The sequence below is a fragment of the Gossypium arboreum genome, chromosome 11 (genome assembly GCF_025698485.1).
Source record: "Gossypium arboreum isolate Shixiya-1 chromosome 11, ASM2569848v2, whole genome shotgun sequence".
Taxonomy (NCBI): Eukaryota; Viridiplantae; Streptophyta; class Magnoliopsida; order Malvales; family Malvaceae; genus Gossypium; species Gossypium arboreum.
The window spans coordinates 66,256,630-66,278,823 of NC_069080.1; the positions used below are offsets into that span (position 1 = coordinate 66,256,630).

General features: G+C 34.6%; 1 protein-coding gene across 1 annotated transcript; it reads left to right on the plus strand.

Moving 5' to 3' along the window:
* Positions 1-16,751: 16,751 nt before the first annotated feature.
* Positions 16,752-21,530, plus strand: LOC108465227 (uncharacterized). Its single transcript, XM_017765549.2, has 7 exons — positions 16,752-17,466; positions 18,412-18,659; positions 19,064-19,225; positions 19,393-19,549; positions 19,647-19,789; positions 19,896-19,931; positions 20,600-21,530. The coding sequence occupies exons 1-7, from the start codon at positions 17,391-17,393 to the stop codon at positions 21,356-21,358; spliced, it is 1,581 nt and encodes a 526-aa protein (XP_017621038.1). The 5' UTR covers positions 16,752-17,390; the 3' UTR covers positions 21,359-21,530.
* The last annotated feature ends 664 nt before the right edge of the window (positions 21,531-22,194 follow it).

Sequence of the window (22,194 nt, forward strand, 5' to 3'; positions counted from 1 at the left end):
TATTTATCAAAGTTTCCAATACAAGGTATTTAACACCTATGCCCATTTGTACCCCATATGGCGAATGCTTCATTCCTTACCCAATTAACCATCCAACAATTTTTCAGCCTCATTACCACCCTTTTCATGTCTAATTGTTTAAATACTCTCAAGCTCATTCACAAGTACTATTATACATCTCATTAAGCATTAATCATGTTGCAACATAAATTCTATAGCATGGCCGAATACTCATGCACACACACATAACAACAAGAACTCAATGGCACAAAATTTCCTTTTTGTTAAACATTCGAACTTACTCATTTCCATGCTTTCATCACAACAACATCAAAACACTCACCAAGGAAAACAACATGCATGGCCGAATTTTAACTCACCTAACAACTTAGTTTCGATTTGAGATTCAAGGAAAATTTTGAACCAATCCTCCAAATCATGCATGCATTTTCAAGAGTGGCATAAAACATACCTTCTTGTATCAAAACACCTTAGTCTAGTAAGCTCCCATGGCTGATTTTCTCAAGCTTTTTCCCCCCTTTCTTCTTAGTATATTCGGCCAAGCAAGGAGAAAATGAGAGAATGAACACCCTTTTTTTTCTTTCTTTCTTTGCTTTTGTTTCTCTCATGTACTGCAAGGGGGGAAAGCATCCACACTCTTTTTTTTGTTATCATCATTTTCTTTTTTCCATTTCTTTAATGCTAACTTTCTTATTTTATTGTTTCCTACATGCATCACTAGTCTAACATGTTGGAGACATGTTTCCACCCATAGCATGGCCGGCCATCATGCTTCATTTTGGCTAATTTGACATGCAAGGACAACACTTTCCCACATGTATTAATAGGCCACCTTACATTTGCCTAGCACATTTCTAAATTTTCTCACATAAGTCCTATTTGATAAAAATTCACTTACAATTAACAAAATCCAAACATGAAATTTTCACACATGCATATATACATATAATGAGCATCAATTATGATGGTTAATTATTATTATGACTCGGTTTAGTGGTCCCAAACCACTTTCCGACTAGGGTCAATTTAGGGATGTCACAACTCTCCCCACTTAAGAAATTTTCATCCCGAAAATCTTACTGGTAAATAGGCTCGGTATCGCTCTTTCATAGAGTCCTCAAGTTCCCAAGTGGCTTCTTCCATTCCGTGTTTATGCCACAACACCTTCACTAACGGGATTTTCCTATTGCGCAACTCTTTTACTTCACGCCTCATAATGTGAACGGTTCCTCTTCATAGCTCAAATTAGGTGAATCTCAATCTCGGATGGAGCAATTACGTGCGATGGATCAGACCTATATCGTCAAGCATCGAGACATGAAAACGTTGTGAATCCTTTCGAGCTCGGGGGCAAAATTAATCGATATCGATCGCCCAATTCGTTCGGATACTTCATATGGCCCGATGAACCTCGGACTCAATTTGCCCTTACGACCAAATCTAAGCACCTTCTTCCAAGGTGAAACTTTGAGAAAGACCTTGTCTCCAACCCGATATTCAATATCTTTTCTTTTCAAATCCGCATACGACTTTTGGCGATCCGGCGACTTTCAAACTTTCACGAATTACTCGAACTTTTGCTCGGCATCCTTAACCAAATCAACCCGAAGAATTTACCTTCACTAAGTTCAGTCCGAATAATGGGGTACGGCATTTACGACCGTATAAAGCCTCGTAAGGCGCCATCTTAATACTTGATTGAAAGCTATTGTTGTGGCGAATTCAATCAAAGGCGATATCGTTCCCATGAACCACTAAACTCAAGGATGCAACATCTCAACATATCCTCGAGTATTTGAATTATCCGTTCGGATTGACCATTGGTTTGGGGTGGCGATTGCTAAAATGCGTTTGGTACCCAAAGCCTCTTGCAATTTCTTCCAAAACCGCGACGTAAATCTTGGGTCTCTATCCGACACGATAGAAATAGGTACCCCATGCAATCGAACAATTTGGGAGACGTATAATTCTGCCAACTTATCGAGCGTAAAATCCGTGCGGACAGGGATAAAATGAGCGGAACTTGGTCAGTCTATCAACAATGACCCAAACCGAGTCTTTCTTATTCTGAGTCAATGGTAACCCAGACACAAAGTCCATTGTTACTCGATCCCATTTCCATTCGGGTATCATGATCGGCTGAAGTAATCCCGATGGCACTTGATGTTCCGCTTTCACTTGTTGACATATCAGACACCTTGAAACAAATTCAGAAATGTCTCGTTTCATACCGGGCCACCAAAATTGGCGTTTCAGGTCATTGTACATTTTAGTACTACCCGGGTGGATTGACATTCGACTACAATGGGCTTCATTTAGAATTATCGAAATAAGTTCCGAATTCTTTGGAACACACAGACGACTTCTGAACCTCAAACAATCGTCATCATCAATTTGAAACTCTGATTCCTTGTTCAGAACACACTCATTTCGTTTTGCAAGCAACTCCTCATCAACTTTCGAGCTTCTGAATTTGATGAGCCAATAATGGTTTGGCCTTTAATTCGCTACTAACACATTGTCGGGTAGAATAGACAAGTGTACATTCATTGCTCGTAAAGCAAGCGGTGATTTCGACTTAAGGCATCCGCAACCACATTAGCCTTTCCGGGTGATAATCAATGACGAGTTCATAATCTTTTAACAACTCGAGCCATCGTCTTTATCGCAGATTTAAGTCTCTCGAGTCATCAAATATTTGAGACTTTTGTGATCCGAATACACATGGCACTTCTCACCAAATAAGTAATGTCGCCATATCTTTAAAGCGAACACGATGGCGACCAATTCGAGATCATGGGTTGGATAATTTTCTCATGTGGCTTTAATTGTCTCGACGCATAGGCCACAACTCGCCCTTCTTGCATCAATCGCAACCCAACCCAAGTAGGGATGCGTCACTATAAATGACAAACTCTTTGCCCGATTCGGGTTGCACTAGAATTGGGGCTTCATCAAATAAGCTTTCAGTTGATCGAAACTTTTCGACATTTCTCCGTCCATTCGAACTTAACATCCTTTTGGAGTAAGCCGTCATTAGGCGTGGCTATCGTCGAAAACCTTTACAAATCATCGGTAATAACCGGGCCCCAAAAGCTCCTAACGGTAACATTCCTTGGTGGTTTCAATCGACTATGGCCAAAATTTTGTTCGAGTCCACCACGACACCGATGCGGACACCACGTGCCCCAAAAGCTAACCTCTTTCAACCAAAATTCACATTCTTGAACTTTGCGTATATCGCTTATCTCGTAAGATTTGCAACACTAGCCTCGGTGTTCAAAGATGTTCGGTTTCATCTCTCGAATAGACCAAAATGTCATCGATAAATACAACTACGAACCGATCCAAGTATGGCCTGAAAATTCTATTCATTAAATCCATAAACACCGCAGGGCATTAGTGAGCCCAAACGGCATCACCAAGAATTCGTAGTGACCGTACCTCGTTCTAAAAGCGGTTTTGGGTATGTCCGATTCTCGGACCCTCAACCGATAGTACCCGACCTCAAATCTATCTTTGAAAACACCGAGGCTCCCTTTAATTGATCAAACAAATCGTCAATTCGTGGCAATGGATATTTATTCTTTATCGTCACTTTATTGAGTTGACGATAGTCGATGCACAACCTCATGGTTCCATCCTTCTTCTTCACAAACAATACAAAGTCGCCCCATGGAGAAAAACTTCGGTCGGCGAAACCTCTATCCGTCAATTCTTGCAATTGAACCTTCAATTCCTTTAATTCCGTTAATGCCATATGATACGGGGCTATTGAAATCGGCGTACTACCCGGTACAACTTCGATGCCGAATTCCACTTCTCGAACCGGTGGCAATCCCGGTAACTCCTCAGGAAAAACATCTGAATACTCACAAACCACTGGTACCGATTCGAGTTTCCTTTCCGTCTCTTTACTTCCAAACACATACACAAGGTATGTTTCACACCCTTTTCACATACCTCCGAAGCGGTCATAGAAGATATTATCATTGGCGCTCCTTTTAAATCGATGAGACTCGACTCGGACTACCTCATTATTTGCACTCCTCAAATCAATGGTTTTCCTTTTGCAGTCCACCACCGCATCATGTACGGTCACCAATCCATACCAAGAATAACATCAATTCATTAAATGGTAGAAGCATCGGATCGGTAGGAAAACAGATTCTCGAATTATTAGGGGCATCTCTTGCACACTCTATCAACGAGCACGTATTGACCCAAAGGGTTTGACACTCGAATTACGAACTCGAGAGACTCAACGGTAGAGTCTTCTTGGATGCTAAGGTTTCACATACATATGAGTGAGTAGAGCGGGGTCAATCAATGCAATCACAATAGTATCAAAGAGAGTAAAAGTACCGGTGATAACGTCGGGGAGGATGCCTCCTCTCGTCTTGCGGATGGCATATGCTCTAGCAGAGCACGGGTCTCGGATCGGACAGTAGTATTAGAGGCTTCTCTCGATTACCACCCCTACCTCTAGAGATTCTCGGGGCCTACCTCCACCGTCGTTCCACTAGGTCTTGCACCTTGCGTCTTATTCCTCTCATCTAGCTCCGTGCAATCTCTAATGAAGTGGTCCTTGAACCGCATCCATAACAGAGCCCTATTAATGAGACTTACCCCAACATTCACCTAGGTGTCGTCTTCCACATTGGGGGCATTCAGTCTCTCTTGACGATTATTGCCCACACTAGCTACTTTAGTAGCTCGAGTCCGTCAATGGTCGGGCTCTAATGGAAATTCCATGATCGTCCTTGACTTACTAGTGTCCTCCACGAACCTCTTTACCGAGAACGGAGCTTTACTCGTTGATCTTTTACGGTAATCTCTTGCTTCAAATTCAGCCTTCTTCTTCTCCTTCCCAAGTTCTTCCGCCTTGCGTGCTCGTTCGACTAGTGTCACGAACTCCTTTATCTCCAAAATTCCCACTAGTAACTTTAACTCTTCATTCAATCCTTCTTCAAATCTTTTGCACATCGCAACCTCATCAGCCACACACTCCGAGCATACCGACTAAGTCTTACGAACTCATGTTCGTATTCGAGATCTGATCATCCGCCTTGCTTGAGTTCCAAGAATTCCTTACACTTCGATCGATGAACCGTTGACTAATGTATTTCTTTCGAAATTGGATTGGAAGAAATCCCAAGTAACTCGTTCATTTGGGACTATGGAAATTAAAGTCCTCTACCAATAGTAAGTGAGTCTCGCAACAAGGATATAGCATACTTAAGACATTCATCGGTGTGCATGACAGTTCATCTAACACTCTAATGGTGTTATCGAGCGAACTTCGGCCTTTTCGGCATCATCGGTAACTATGGCCTTGAACTCCTCATTGCCCCACGCTTCCTAATCAAGTCCACGGTGGTTTACTTAGCCTCACAGGATCGAGAATCGGAGGCATTATGGCTCTTGGGGTGGAGTATTTAAATTCGGGAATGGTTGGACAGTAGGGTTGGTTCGGGCATATTATGCGACCCACTCATTCATCATGGTGAAGAAGGCTTGTTTTGCCCTTCATTTTGATTATTCGCGGATGATCGAGGCTCAACAGGCGGTGTCCCTTGCGCAGAGCAGCCGCTACACTTTCAACGTCATCCGCCAAGGGTCTCTCTACCGGGTTCCATTGCTAATCAAAACAAAAATTCCAACCGTCGAAGTCATCACATTATTAAGCGCTAACAATTTGGCACGATAGCTAGACTCACACGCGCTATGGTAGTCCTAGAACCGACTAAACCATAGCTCTGATACCAATAAAATTGTAACACCCTAACTCGTGACCGACGCCGTTAGCCGGACACGAGGGTTAACGCCAAACCTCTCAAGATACCAACCAATTTGACATTACCAGTCAGGCTGGAAAACTGCGTCACCGTCGCCTTAAAATCATATCTCGAGTTTCAAAACTCGGAAACTGGTTTCGTAAATTTTCCCTGAATTTAGACTCATATACCCATCCATGTATTTATTTTTAGAATTTTTGGTTGGGCCAATTGGTACAGTTTATTAGTTAAAGTCACCCATGTTACAGGGATCGACTGCTCTGACCTTCGCGCATTACAACTTGAATATCTCTCTGTACAAGGCGTTAATACTGGTGCCGTTTGTTTCTAATGAAACTAGACTCAAAATGGAATCTGTACATATAAGGCATGACTCCTAATTCTTTCTGTATAATTTATGGTAAATTTTCAAAGTCGTGACAGGGGACCCAGAAACCGTTCTGGCCCTGTCTCACGAGAACCTTAATATTTCTCAGTATACTGCTCATATAGTCGTTTCGTTTTGTCCATATAAAAATAGATTCATCAAGGTTCAGTTCCATAATTTACTCACTATTTAATTCTACTTCTACTATTTTTAGTGATTTTTCAATCTCATCTCACTGCTGCTGTCCGCAACAGTTACTGCGATGAACTATGCCAATTTCATGAATTTTTCCTTGGCCTTAATCATCCATCATACATGACACAAATTATGGCCACCTTATCAAAATTTGAGTTTCTAAGACTCGTGGCTATAGGTTCTAGCATCCCACTCGACGACCACATAGGCCATTTTCACATGGCTTAAAGTTTACAACCCACAATTCGACAAAATATAATAGCCTATACATGCCAAATGTTCTTCAACAACAAAAACAATACCACAAGATTTCAGCGGTGTGATGACTTCAACGACGGTCCCGATCACGCAAACAATACGAGTCCGAGAGACCTAAAATGGGTGACAAGAAAAACACCGAGTGAGTTTACAACTCGAGAAGTCATAAGCATTAATCAATCCACCGATAAAGTTACTACTACATGTACAACAAATGAGGCTAGGTACTCGTCCATATCGAATCTATACCATAATACCTCGGACCTTTCGGTCCAATCTCGTACCAATTCATACATCCACATTTCATATTCTACACAACAAGATAATCAAGCATTTTTACACATTAACTCATTTTCCAGCACAACCATACACATTTCAATCATCACATAGATTTAAGGCTTACCAATTTCAATCCCCAAGCATGAACGAATTCTCTATTCGTCATGAGCTCGAGGTACTTACCGATCCGCTGTCCATACTCAATTCAATGGAGACACACCCTCCATATATATAGAGTACGCACACACAGTGCTTACCACTCGATTTCGCACACTTAGTGCCACGTAATTTAAGCTCGCACACACAAAGCCATACCCTCCGAACTCGCACACCCAAGGTCTTAGTATTTTTCCAGCTTGCACACTTAGTGCCAAATATTTCCAGCACGCACACTTAGTGCCATATATTTCCACACGCACACTTAGTGCCAATCTCATCACCATACACACGTATTGCCCTTTTACATAGTGCCGAAGCAAACTTTCTACACATTCCACTATTTCTTTTACATTCAACAATTATCCTCATTCCATACACATACAATTTCATTTATACATATATATAGCATTCCATTAAACACAATTGCATAGATTTTCCAATCATTCAAGCAATATCAAATCGTGCTTAATGACTTACCTTGTTTGGGGTAGAACGGTTCCAAATCGGCTACTCGTTTGCTTTCTCCTTTCCTTTGTCCAATCTAGTTCCCTTTGCTCTTGAGCTAAATCAAACAATTTACCTCTCCATCAAACACAAACATACGGCATTCACATGCATTATTATGGTTATTGCGAATACTTAACACAACTAAGCTGAAAATTTACTCAATCTCATCTTAATTTATTGCTACTTATTTATCAAAGTTTCCAATACAAGGTATTTAACACCTATGCCCATTTGTACCCCATATGGCGAATGCTTCATTCCTTACCCAATTAACCATCCAACAATTTTTCAGCCTCATTACCACCCTTTTCATGTCTAATTGTTTAAATACTCTCAAGCTCATTCACAAGTACTATTATACATCTCATTAAGCATTAATCATGTTGCAACATAAATTCTATAGCATGGCCGAATACTCATGCACACACACATAACAACAAGAACTCAATGGCACAAAATTTCCTTTTGTTAAACATTCGAACTTACTCATTTCCATGCTTTCATCACAACAACATCAAAACACTCACCAAGGAAAACAACATGCATGGCGAATTTTAACTCACCTAACAACTTAGTTTCGATTTGAGATTCAAGGAAAATTTTGAACCAATCCTCCAAATCATACATGCATTTTCAAGAGTGGCATAAAACATACCTTCTTGTATCAAAACACCTTAGTCTAGTAAGCTCCCATGGCTGATTTTCTCAAGCTTTTTCCCCCCTTTCTTCTTAGTATATTCGGCCAAGCAAGGAGAAAATGAGAGAATGAACACCCTTTTTTTTCTTTCTTTCTTTGCTTTTGTTTCTCTCATGTACGGCAAGGGGGGGGGAAGCATCCACACTCTTTTTTTTTTTTGTTATCATCATTTTCTTTTTTCCATTTCTTTAATGCTAACTTTCTTATTTTATTGTTTCCTACATGCATCACTAGTCTAACATGTTGGAGACATGTTTCCACCCATAGCATGGCCGGCCATCATGCTTCATTTTGGCTAATTTGACATGCAAGGACAACACTTTCCCACATGTATTAATAGGCCACCTTACATTTGCCTAGCACATTTCTAAATTTTCTCACATAAGTCCTATTTGATAAAAATTCACTTACAATTAACAAAATCCAAACATGAAATTTTCACACATGCATATATACATATAATGAGCATCAATTATGATGGTTAATTATTATTATGACTCGGTTTAGTGGTCCCGAAACCACTTTCCGACTAGGGTCAATTTAGGGATGTCACATTTGTACATTTTATCTCAATACGTATAATTTCTCTCTTGATAGACTAGCTAAGTTATACTTTTTTGAAATTGTCAGTTTTTATAGACTGCCAGTCTCTATTATTTCAGATAGAGATCTAAGGTTTATATTGTGTTTCTAAAGAAAACTACTGTAAACTTTGGGTATGAGGTTGCATTGTAACACAGCATTTCATTCTCCAACTGATGGATAATTTGAGAAAGTGATTTAGATTCTTGAAGATACGATTTGTTATTGTATTTTAGAATGTGAAAGCAATTAAGAAAGACAAATACTATTGGTTGCGTTTGAGCATATTAATAGTTATCATATGAGTATAAAGATGGCATTGTATGAAGTATTGTATGATTGCAATTACTGAACTCCGTTCTTATTAGTATTAGACTTTTGTGAGAAAAAGATTCATGAGATTGATTTCAACAGAAAAATTGAAGAGAAGTGAAAGTAATTCGTAACAGTTAGAAAGTAGTTTCAGATTGACAGAAAACATATACAGACTTGATACGTAAAAGCATTGAATTTCAATTAGTGAATTGAGTATTTGTGAAAGTATTGCTGTGAGAATAAAATTTCTCTAATTAGCTATAAAGAGAAGTTGAGTTCATGATTTATCTAGCCGTATGAGATTATTGAGAAAATAAAGCTAATGGCTTATTCAACTTGTATTATTGTCAGAACTTGAGAAGATCCATAATGTGTTTCTTATATCTACGATTCAGATAAGACCCTTTGTATATAATATCTCTTTTAGAAGTTGAAATTTAGCTTGTTATGATGTATAGTGAAAGACAGATCAAAATCTTAGCTCGTGAGATCAAAGAGTTGAGAAATCCAAGGCTATGTGAGAAATTGATAAAGTTATAAGAAAGCAAATCTCTATGTTATTCTTTGATAAGATTTTTGGGGACGAAAATCCCTAAGGGGAGAGTTATAACAGCCCGTTTTTAGTCAAACTGGATCAGTGATTTTGAGACCACAAATCTAAAGTCAAAATTATTATTTTATTATTATTATAATGTTTTTAATATGATATTATGTTGGTGTGAAAATTCCGTTAAGAAATTTCACTGTTTGAGTACTCAATTTGATTAAATGACTAAATCGCGTAAAGGACAAAACTTAAGTTATATAATTGAAATGCATTAAATGGTTATAGATTTTAATTATTTGAGTAATTGGAAGGCAATTATACTATTTAAGTAATAGTGGACATTTATGAGAGCTGGTATTGTTGAAATTTGTTTTAAATTAAAAGGTTATAATAGTAAATAGGTGTATATTAATAAAATTAAACAAAATAAAAGATGGTTATCATCTTTTTCCTTGAACCACCACCAAATATCTAAGTGAAAAACACTATGGAAGAGACTTGAAAGTTCGGTAATGTATTACCTTTATATGATCAAGATAAGTCGTGATTGGGATTAGATCGGGAAAAAGGAAAAGTGGACGAATAGTGGATAATTTTCATCCGAGCAACTCGAAGTAAGTTCATATAATTAGAATCGAACTTTTAAATACTTGTAATTATTTGAAATGAATGTATGTAATTGAATAAATGATCTACTTGAAATACGAATGCCTTATGGATATAGTCTGATGGTTACCGAGCCCCATTTGAACCATAGGAATTCGTAGGATACAAGTGACATGTCACTAGGGTTACCATTTAGGTTGAGATCCTGCATGTGTTGCGGACTCACCTTAGCTCGTATGAGCTTATCGATATATCAGCTCGCAAGAGCTTACTGTTCTCAGCTCGTCAGAGCTTACTGTTTTAGCTTAATAGAGCTTACAGTCCATCAGCTAAGGAGGAGCTTACCGATCATAGCTCGAAAGAGTGAATATGATGATGATTGACGGATTACCGATTAATACACCTAGTGTGTATCACCGTGTATCTATCGGTATTCTAATACGTTCAACAGGCATAAATTATGTTATTGGTTATGTGAAAAAGCTATGTGTTATATGGAGAATTACTGTTATATGGATGAAGTACTGTTTAAATGGATGAGTTACTGTTATCGAATGAATTACTGTTTATATGATTGAGAGTGAAATGTTACAAATGATGTACATGATATATGAATTTGATATGATACAATGTATTAAGTATTAAATTGAGATAATGGATGATTACATGTACTTATGTGACTAACTAGTGGATGAATGCTTGTGTATAGGCATTTGGCAAGTGATTTTGATATACTTTGTTTAATTGATTGGTTATGTATAAATGGTAAGTTAAATTCTGAATTATACGAGCTTACTAAGCTATTAAGCTTACTCTATTTCTTTTTCATGTTTTATATATGTTCGATAGCTCGTCCGGTTTGGATAAGTCGGAGATACGCATCACACTATCCAGTTGTCATTTGATACTTTTGAACTCATGGATATATGTAAATATGGCATGTATAAGCTATTTATAAAGATGATGGTTATGATTACTGGAGATAGTGATTTTGGTACATGTTATGATATAAGTTAAAGCCATGTGATTTGGCTTAACTTGGTATAATGTTTTGGTTGTGTATAAGTATTCAAATATGGTATGTTTTGGCAAGTAGTAGATGGAATGGAAATATGCAAATGTTGCCTTGATATGTAGTAGGCATATGAATGGAAAATACATAATATTAATTAAGTATTTGAATACTATGTTGAATTGGCATAAAATGTGTATGAAATGTTGTAGATTGGCTGCTTATTGAGTTATAAAATGTTGCAAATTATGCTTGTGCAGGTATGTAAAATTTGGGTGGCAAAATGGCTTTGCAAATATCCTATTTTTGTCCACACGGGCAGAGACACGGGCGTGTGTCTGGGCCGTGTATGACACGCGGTCATGTTACACGACCGTGTCTTCCCCGGTATTGAAACTAAAATCAAGTCAGTATGCTCCACACGGCCTCACATACGGGCGTGTGACTTGGGCGTGTGGCATAAGTCAGTATACCCTACAGGTTTGACATGGCCTAGCACACAACCTGGCACACAGGCACGTGTAGCCATTTTAAAAGGCACACAGGTTAGACACACGGGCGTATAGTTGGCCATGTGACCAAAGACAGTATGTACCCCCTGTTTTCACATGGCCGGTGACACGGGTGTGTCTAGTGGCCGTGTGAGACACACGTCTGCCCACACAGGTGTGTGTCCCCTGTTTGAAGCAAAATTTTCTAAGTTTCCCAAACTTGTTCTGAATTATCGGTTTAGTCCCGAACCATTTCTAAAGCATGTTTAAGGTCTCGTAGGCTATTATAAGGAACAAATTGATTGAGATTGAATGAGAATTGTATGAATTGATCGAAGGTACGAGAAAAGTACGGTTATATGTGTCATAAGTCCGGTAATGCTCCATAACCCTATTCCGGCGTTGAATACGGGTGAGGGGTGTTACATTATGTATATATATTTAATTTAATACTTACATGCGCTTTCGACCGTTGGTCTAGTAAAAGCCGTATATCTTTAAAAACGGTAGGTATTCCAACATAACTCACCGAATGGTTCCACCTAATTAAATAAATTTTTAGCATAAAAATATTTTAAATCTATGTAATAATTGTAAAATCTATATTAAATTTTACTTCATTATGAATGGGAATGTATATGGGTGGTTCACTCGAGGACGTAAAAATGAAAAGCGAAACCGAGCCTATGATTGTAGTAGTGATAGGCAACCTCTGATTTTGGATTTATTTGGTTTTGTCGCCCTGCACATCTCCCAGTACAATATTTCCAGCACGACAGACCCCAACTAAGTTTGCCAATTGTTTTAAAATCAATGAGTTTCAGCAGCCACCTCAGATATACGAGGTTTTATGACAAATCCGGCATCAAATAACCTCCAATGATAGGATAAAGATTAAATATTCAAATTTAATGATTAATTTGGCATTATCATATATAATATAAAAGAAGGAACACAAATAACTATAAAAGTAGAGAGTTCTACGTTAGTTTTTTGAGTTCAAATATAATTCTTTTAGTCATATGTAAAGTAATTCTCATTTTAGAATTAAATTTTAATAATAAGTTATATTAATTAAATAAATACAATAAAGTAAATATTATTTTAATTTACATTTGGTTTTTAAGAAAAAATTATTTTAGCTTATTTTAACTAAGAAAAGAATAATAATTTAATCTTTGATAAAAACATAATTTATTGTACCACTATTTTGTTTTTAAAATTTATAATATTAAAATTAAACAACGTTAAAAATAATATAATTAAATAACATATAACTTCAATGATTACAAAATGATAGAATATCTTTATATTAATTTTCTAACTTTCATATTGATTTTTATAAATATTTAAACTTGAATAAAAAAGTAAGGGTAAATTATATTTTCGATCTCTCTAAAATAGCATTGTTCTTATTTTAGCCATTCTATTTTTTGTCAATTTAGTTATTCTAATTAAGATAATTGTTTGAATTAGTCAATGTGGTTAAAAATTATGGCACTTTTTAATTAAAGCTAAGACATCTCTATAATTAGTCCAAAACATTTATTTATTTATTTATTTCCCTCATGAATATTTTAATGGTGACTTTATCAACATTTGAATCATATTTAAGAAAGGGAATCTAGTAATGACAAGGATGAACTATGACCCCACCCTTTCCTATCAGCCTACTTACTAGCATAACACCATTAGCCAACTTTTTTCATGTTGAAACATCTAAAATTTATCCATAATTTATTTTTAATATTGAGCTTTTTTTTTTCTTTGTTGGGGTGTTGAAAAACTAAGGGAAAGATGAAACTCAGATTGAGTTCTAACTTGTTTTAGTCTTATCCAAACAAGTGAATTAGCTAAAGCTAAGTTCAGTGAAGTTTATTATTTTACATTTTTTTTTTACTTTTCAAGCTTCTTAAGAAAAAAATGGAAAAATGAAATTGCTATCTTCAGAGTTCAATTAAAAAAAGGAAAAAGAAAAAAATCGCTTTACGTCTATACTTTAAGGACTAGATTTGAGTTTAGAAAGTTCATTTTTTTTAAGTAAAAATGTAATATTTCCGGTAATTTGTTTGGTAAATTTTCTACATTTCCTACAATTTTTTATGATTGGTGGCTACTTTATTATTCATTATATTACCCTTTTACAGAACAACTTTTTGGTACAAGGCTATGGTGGAAATTTTATAAGCTTGGTTAAAAAAATATAAAAAAATGGAGCTTAATTGGTTATTTGATATGAATTATTTTGGTTTTTGTTTTTATTTTTAATAAATCATGCGTTAATAACATTAATATTTTTAAAAAAATTAGCCTCATCATGATAGTCGGTGGCGATAGGACAATCAATGGTGGTAGGCTAGCAGGTGGGCTCATCGGAAAGGGTAGGGGCATGGTCATGGTTTGCCATCCTCGTTGTTGGAACCTCTCTTTTTAAAGAGGATTTAAATGTTGACGATGCCATCATTGAAATCTCCATGTTGTAAATAAACCAAAAAAAAAAAATTTAAACTAATTATAGAGAGATTCCTAGCTTTAGTTAAAAGTAAAAAAAAAAAAAAGTCAAGTCAATAATTTGTAGTGGGTTAATGAAATTTTTAACGATAGTGACCAATTCGAACAATTATCTTAATTAGAGTGACTAAATTAATAAAAAATTAGAGTGATCAAAATAAAAACAACACTATTTTAGAGTGACCTATAGTTTACTCAAAAATTAATATTATCAATTTAAATATTATTTTTCTTGAGTTATTTTATAGAAATCACATATATACCACCTTTAAAAAGTATTGTTTTTAATATTATCAACTCAAATGGAAATATAATGATGTAAAAATTGTTCGAAGTAATTATATTCAAACGAATAAAATGCATTACACTTATAATCATTTTTATTTATAAAGATAATTTTATTTTCATCTAAAATATACACAAAATATTATTATAATGTTACAAAAATTAGTAGAATATACTCGCCAATGTAAATACTTTAATATTTTGAATTAAGTAATTTTTAATTGAACAAAAATTACAACTTCATTTACCTTGATTTTAAATAATTGTCATAAATTAGATCTTGAGTTTTCAATTTTATATAAATATGTAATTATAATTAATATATATTCAAATGGGTCATTAGCTCGATTGGTATGGGCATTATTGCAAAAAAGACGTTGGTTTGAGTGTACTGAAGCGCATCATCCTCCTATTTATAGGTTGAGAGGGGACATTGGTAGTTCTAAATATTCTATAAAAAAAGACAAATATTTTCCAATTTTTATCTAATAAATTTTCTATATATGATCTATATTTATTTTATTATTTTCAATCCAATATTTAAATTTATTAGATGATAACCTGCAAACTAAACATTCAACCATTTGATGTTAATAATAATTGCTTTTATATTATTTTATTTGGATAAGTATTTGTAATTATATTCAATTGGATCTATTTTGAAAAGAAAATATAAATAGTATTTAATGAGTTATTAATGGTTTAAATTATTTTCTTTACTTTCAATTGTAAATAATAATTTTCATAGATTAAGTTTTAATTAAAATATAATTGAAATGTCTCAAAGAAAAATAATAATAATTTTAAATATTAAAAATTTAGATAAATATTTTAAAACCATTTCCGTAATTAATCAATAATATTTCTTGAAACTTACGAACAAATATTTGGATTGAAATAAGAATATGGATAGCATCACAAATTTACCTTAGATATCAATAATCATGTTTTAAAAATTAAATTTATATATTATTATGTTTTAATTTAGAATTATATTATTAGTGAATACATTTTCTTTAAATAAAATAATAATTAAATGTATTTCAACATATACATACAAGAAAACTAGTATATATGAGAGTGAATAGTAATACATTGAAGTTGTAAATAATAAATGAAGCTAAGCATGATTTAAATAAATAATCATATTTATTATTCATATTTTACATTATAAATTATTTATTATTAAATATCATAAATTTGAAATATATATTTGCTATTAAAACCGTAATGTAAACATTTTCACTGAAATATTAAGAATATTATTTAAAATTTAAAATACTTATTAATGTTAAAATTTATTATTAAAATAAAATTATGAAGTAAATAATTTTATTAACATAATAAACTATTTTATACTATTAAAATGAACATGTATATTTAATAATGTTGAAAATTATAATATTAAAAATAATAGAAATTTAATATCTGACATCAATATTATAATATTTTTAAAATTTATTATTAATACAAAATGTGCTTGACTAAATTTAATTTTTATATAAAAATTAATCCATAAAGGAAATTTTTTCAAAAATGATTTGAACTTTTAATTCAATTTACAAGAAAAGAGGTTGATTTTCTACTGATTTGTAAGACATTTCTTATTTATTAAGTTAATTTCCTAAAACAAATATAAAAAAATATAATAAGTTTTTTCCATAACAATCACATTATTACTTTAATTAAATTTTTATTCAAACGAAGAGAATTATTTTATTTTAATACATGAATAAAAATTTAAACAAATTGTTGAGGAGAGATTGGACTTGCTTTTATACTTGGGTTTTATCATTCGACTTTGTTGAAAACCTTGAAGGATTACCCACCAAAGATATGGGGTTCAAATCCCACAAATAGCAAATAATCACATTTTCTTGATTGGTGAAGTATTATCACTTCCTGAATCCTTGGAAGCTTTTGAAGGAGATGAACAAAATTCTAGTATAGAGATAATATTGATGATTATTAAGCATGAATAGTATTTTGAAAATTTCTATGGAAGTAATAATTTCCCTCCACACAACTCATTAACAAATATTATTTTAATTGTTTTAGTTGTCAAACAAGTGTAGATAAGTTTATCTTAATTATTTTGGCCCAAATTTTTATCTTATTTAATCAATATTAAAGTTAGGATAACATTTGCCTTTGCCTTTGGTCCTAACAGCAAATATTAAGTTGGATCTTGCAAGCCTCACAAGCTAAAGCTATAAACTTTAAAAATTAAAGAACCCTAAAACCTCCGTTTCTTCTCTCTTTTCAAACACCTCTTGTTCCCTTTTTGAAACGTCTCTCTTCCTTCCTTTGAGACAAAAAAAAAAAAATCGTTTTTAGGGTTTCTTTATCTAATTTGTGTATTTCTTGTAGCTTTAATGCGCTTCTGATTTAATTCGTCGTCTCGTCGTTCTAAATTATCCAACTCGTCGTCTCGTCGTTCTAAATTACCCTTCTGTTTTAGGGTTTATGTGACATGCAGGCCATTGATTCTTCACGCAGTTCGAATCCTTTCATTCTCTGCATTTCCTCAAACTTGGAAATACCCTTCTTTGCTTTCTCAGTTGGATCCACTTTTTATTCCTTTTCCACTTCGGGGTTTAAAGATCCAAGTCCACTTCAATTTGGGTAATTATTAGGGTTTTAATTGTTTCTTCTTTATATTCCATTTCAGAGTGCCAACCCGCCCCCACCCCCCCAAAAAAAATATTTTAAAAAAATTGGGGCCTTTGGGCATTGTTTAGGGTTTTTGGTGGGTGTGGGATGAATAGTATATTCAGTGAACAGATACTTGCAGATAAGCTTTCCAAGCTCAACAGCACTCAACAGTGTATTGAAAGTATCCTTTTTCGTTCTTTCTTTCCTTCTTTTTCCCTCCTCCAAACTTGGTAGTAGTTAAGTAACTTCTTTAAGTTGTTTGTGTTAGTATAGGAGATGAGAAGTGAAATGTTATGAGTTCTATGTTTGCTTGTATTGCTTTTCAATGCATATTCGTATTTGATGCATTCTCTGTCAAAGAAAGGATATTTAATGGGAATGTGAGTATGTAAATTTTTGTTTAGTGATGCTGATCCTATGTCTACTTGAGTTTGCTTTCGTGTTATTTATGCAGCTATCTCAATTTTACCTATTTAAAAATTTTAATTTTCTCTCTTAAGCTAATTGATTGAGAATTGAAGCTAACTGTTAAAACTTAAGCACGGTTGGTTATTGTATCCATTATCTCAGTTTATGCATATTTTCCCGAGATTCTCTATTATGGTTCATTATGCGCTGTTTGATAGCAGAAACTATTAATATGTTCACAATTGAGGTTGTTTTGAAGAAAAATGTAGCAATTGGATGATCCAGACATATAAGACGCTCAATCTTTTAGATCTTCAATAGGTCTACTGCTCATTTTGTTAAGGTATTCGTAATCAAAAACCTTAAAACAAAATAAGATGGTATTAACTAGTAGACTCACAAATCAGGGGAGTAAGCAATGGTACCAATTTACTATAAGATATGTGGCATTTGAAATTTATAAAAAGAGATCATTCTTGTTCAACTTGGGTTTATTTGATTTTGAACTGTGTGATGATGTACATTGTACACACAATAATTTTCATGTTCTGACACGGTAATTTCCATCAGCATGGACTGGAAGTTTGATGTTGCTTCGACTGTTTAACAGAAAAGTTTAATTTTTTTTTATCTAATCTTCTTTTGAGTGGCACCATTGTGCTAGTGCATAGAACTAGTATTTCGTGTGGTACATTACCTTAACCTATTCTGTATATAGCATTGTCACATTGGTGTATATTTCACCAAAGCAACGCAGAACTGGTTGTTGCAACATGGGATAAACAGTTTCACAACTCAGAGATGGCTCAGAAAGTCCCCTTGTTGTACCTTGCCAATGATATTCTGCAGAACAGCAAGCGTAAAGGAAATGAATTTGTTAATGAGTTCTGGAAAGTCCTTCCCGCAGCCTTGAAGGACCTTCTTGAGAATGGTGATGATCGCGGGAAGAATGTGGTTTCCAGATTGGTAATTTCCAGCTTTAAAAAAATATGAATCTTTATCTCGTGTTAGCTGGAAAACTTAAGTTTATTTTTTTAATGACTACGATGCTTTTTTAGTGGTCAGACTCAGAGGTATATAGTGTTTGCATCATTGTGCTATTTCACAATGTTTATAGTTTACCAATTGGCATTTAATATGTTCAAATAACTGAATGCTTTCATCTGGCTTTGGCTTATTTATGTTGACTTGGATTATGCAGATATACCTCCAAACACCCAAAATTATGGCTTGTTCTACTTGTTTGTTAGGCATGCATGTATCCATATGTTAATAAGTGCTTCAGTCAATTTTTCTACAGTATTATATTTATTTCTTATTAACAATGTTGTAAACTGTTATGGTTATACATTTTCATTACAATTTGTTAGGTAGGTATATGGGAAGAACGAAGAGTATTTGGGTCCCGAGCACGAAGCCTAAAAGATGTGATGCTTGGTGAAGAAGTGCCTCCGCCATTGGAATTAAGCAAAAAGCGTCCACGCTCTGCATCTGTCAGAATTGTGAAGCGGGACTCAAGATCCATTAAAACGGTTAGATTTGTTGGCCTTTTCGCCCCTCTTGTATTATATAGTTCAGTCTTGTTTTGATTACAGAGGGTACTATTTCAACTGCATGGTTTATTTGAAATGATTTTCACTTTTCCTTTCTAATATGATAAAAACCAATTCTCATGTCATCTTGTTGCTTCTCACACCAGAAGTTGTCAATTGGGGGCACAGCTGAAAAAATAGTTTCAGCATTTCATTTGATACTCAGTGAACAGCCAAATGAGGATGAAGAGATGAGCAAGTGCAAGTCAGCAGTTCATCGAGTGAGGAGGATGGAAAAAGATGTGGATGTTGCCTGTTCAATTGGTAATCTCTTGATTATGTTTTTCTCATAGGATATATTAGAAGTTCATGATGGGATTCTTAAAAGGTGTTATCATTTAAAATTCTCTTTTTGATGCAGCAAAGGATCCAAAACGGAAAACCTTGTCCAAAGAACTTGAAGATGAAGAAAAACTTCTGAAAGAATGCATTGAGAAACTCAAGTCTGTGGAAGCAAATAGAGCAGCACTTGTATCACAGTTAAAAGAAGCTCTTCGTGAACAGGTACTTACATATTCCATAACTTTCTTCCTATGTTAAAATGTTTCTGCTTATTTGCAATATCGAGCAGATCATTAAGCATTACCTTTCTTTCTGAAATCCTTTTCAGGAATCAGAGTTAGAGAATGTTCGTACACAGATGCAGGTATGTATTTAGATAATTCTATTATGCATTCCTCTGTTTGCTGATTTCCAGATGTAATGTGGAAGATGGCATGTATTCAATTGTACTGAACTCTTTATTTCTTCAGTTCTTCTGATGAATGCTTGTTTCTTATCAGTTTCTGGATCATGTTTGGTTCCAGTGTTCTGATGTTACTCCTTTGGCCTATGAGAAGTGGTTAAAACTTATGTTGCAATTGGAACTAAGAAGTCCATCACATCTTAGAATTTTAGGGAAACTTGAAACTGGTTGTTAGGAGTATATGCTTGCAAAGAACCTTTCTATTTGCCTGGACCAGAATAGAATTTGATTATTGTGATGCGTTTGGGAAAGTGTGCATCACATTTGGTTTAATATATAGATAAAATGCTGTTTTCCTATGGTTGGAGTCTTCTGAAATGTATAGCACTGCAAATCTTTTCTGCTAGTTTGTATGAAGTTTAGGATTTCGAAGGTTTACTTAAAGGATACTAGAGATTATATTCTTTTAGATGAGTAGACAATTTGCTATAGTTGCATTTGGGAGTTGATATGTAAAAAGTTTGGTCCAGCTTTTCAGGGTGTGAGCTTAATTTAGTTGCTGCTGATCACAAAATCTCCCATGTATGCTAATGTGCTAAAAGTTGGTTCTCTACATTTTCTAACAATAGGTAGCACAAGCACAGGCGGATGAAGCCTTTAACATGCGGAAGCGTCTCAGTGATGAGGATTTTGTTTCAACGTCATCTACTACAATGGTCCTATCAATTGATGCCAATGCAAAAGCTGGAGAAACACCTAAGCGGAGTGCTGCAGCCATTGCAGCTGAGGTTGCAGACAAGCTTGCTGCTTCTAGCTCCTCTCAGATGATCATGCATTCTGTTCTCTCTACATTTGCAGCTGAAGAAGCCAAAAATGTTGGTCTAACAAAGGCGTCCACACAGTCAAACTCCCTCAATTCTGTCACCGATGCAATTTCAAAATCAGAGAAGTCACTGCCAGTTGCAGATTCTACTGCTCTTATGCAAGCACAACCACTATGTGCTCCAATAAACCATTCTTATCAATCCGTTCTTGTGCCTCAACCGGCCATGCAAAGCCAAACCACTTCCTCTCAGCCTCAATATCACATGCTTCCTAACATAGCTGCACAACAATTTTTGCAGTCATCAGGGACACTAACCCCATATGGTACTTATGGTGGTATGCCACCTTTGCCACCTGGACCACCACCGCCGCCGCCCTACATGGTTAGTCCAATGTTACCATTGCCAATAACTCAGCAGCAGCCAATACCATCCGGTCAGCAGACGGCCTCTTTGACCCAGCAGCAACTGCTGCCTGTAACTCAGCAACCACCTGTACCTCCCAGTTTCCGGCCTCTTCAGTCACCGGGAATGGTGTACTATGGTCATCCGCCTCATTCATAGTAAATAGAAACAATCTTTTAGATTAGGCAGATGAGAACTTTGAAATTTTGGTTTGTGAGGAATTGAAATTGTGGAGTAAATCAGTTGTAGCCAGAATAATCATACAAATGGTTTCGAGGAGCAACTAGTAACCTGGCAAGAAATAGCATTTTTATTTATTTATTTTTCAGAATGAGATGATTTTGGATCGTGCTACTTTATTTTCTTCTCTACCCAAGGGTTTTAGGGCTGAGCAAAGAAACCAAGAAAACCGAAAAATTGATGCATTTTGGTTTCGGGTTGATATTACCGCTAATGAAAAAAAAATCATTTTCAAAGAAATAATTTTAATAAGATAATATATCTATATGAATTAATTTATTTAATCTAATTATTATTATGTTATTAAAAATAATATAATCATACAAAAATGTTATGGATGTCTTTTATAAAATCTGAAAATGTAGTTGTGTTAGTGAGTTTATTAAACTTGGTTTTATTTATAAAAAAATTATTTACAAATTGTCTTATTTATCAAAGAAATAATTATCCATAAGTTGTATACGTTTGACAATTGTAGATGTAATCGTTTATATCACATATATCAATGACTGAATTATAAATAATTAAAATTAACAAGTAAATAATTAAAAGAAATAACATAGCAAAACATTAGGTCTATATGTTGCTGCTTCTTTTTTAAATCTTTGAATGATTTTATAATTTAATAACTTCAGATGATTTTTTAAAATGGGGTTATAAATGATTATGGTATTAATTTAATTTTAATTCACTTTATAAATGTATATATGAATTTAAAGTATGTGTTATAATTGTTGTGATTAACTATCAAAAAT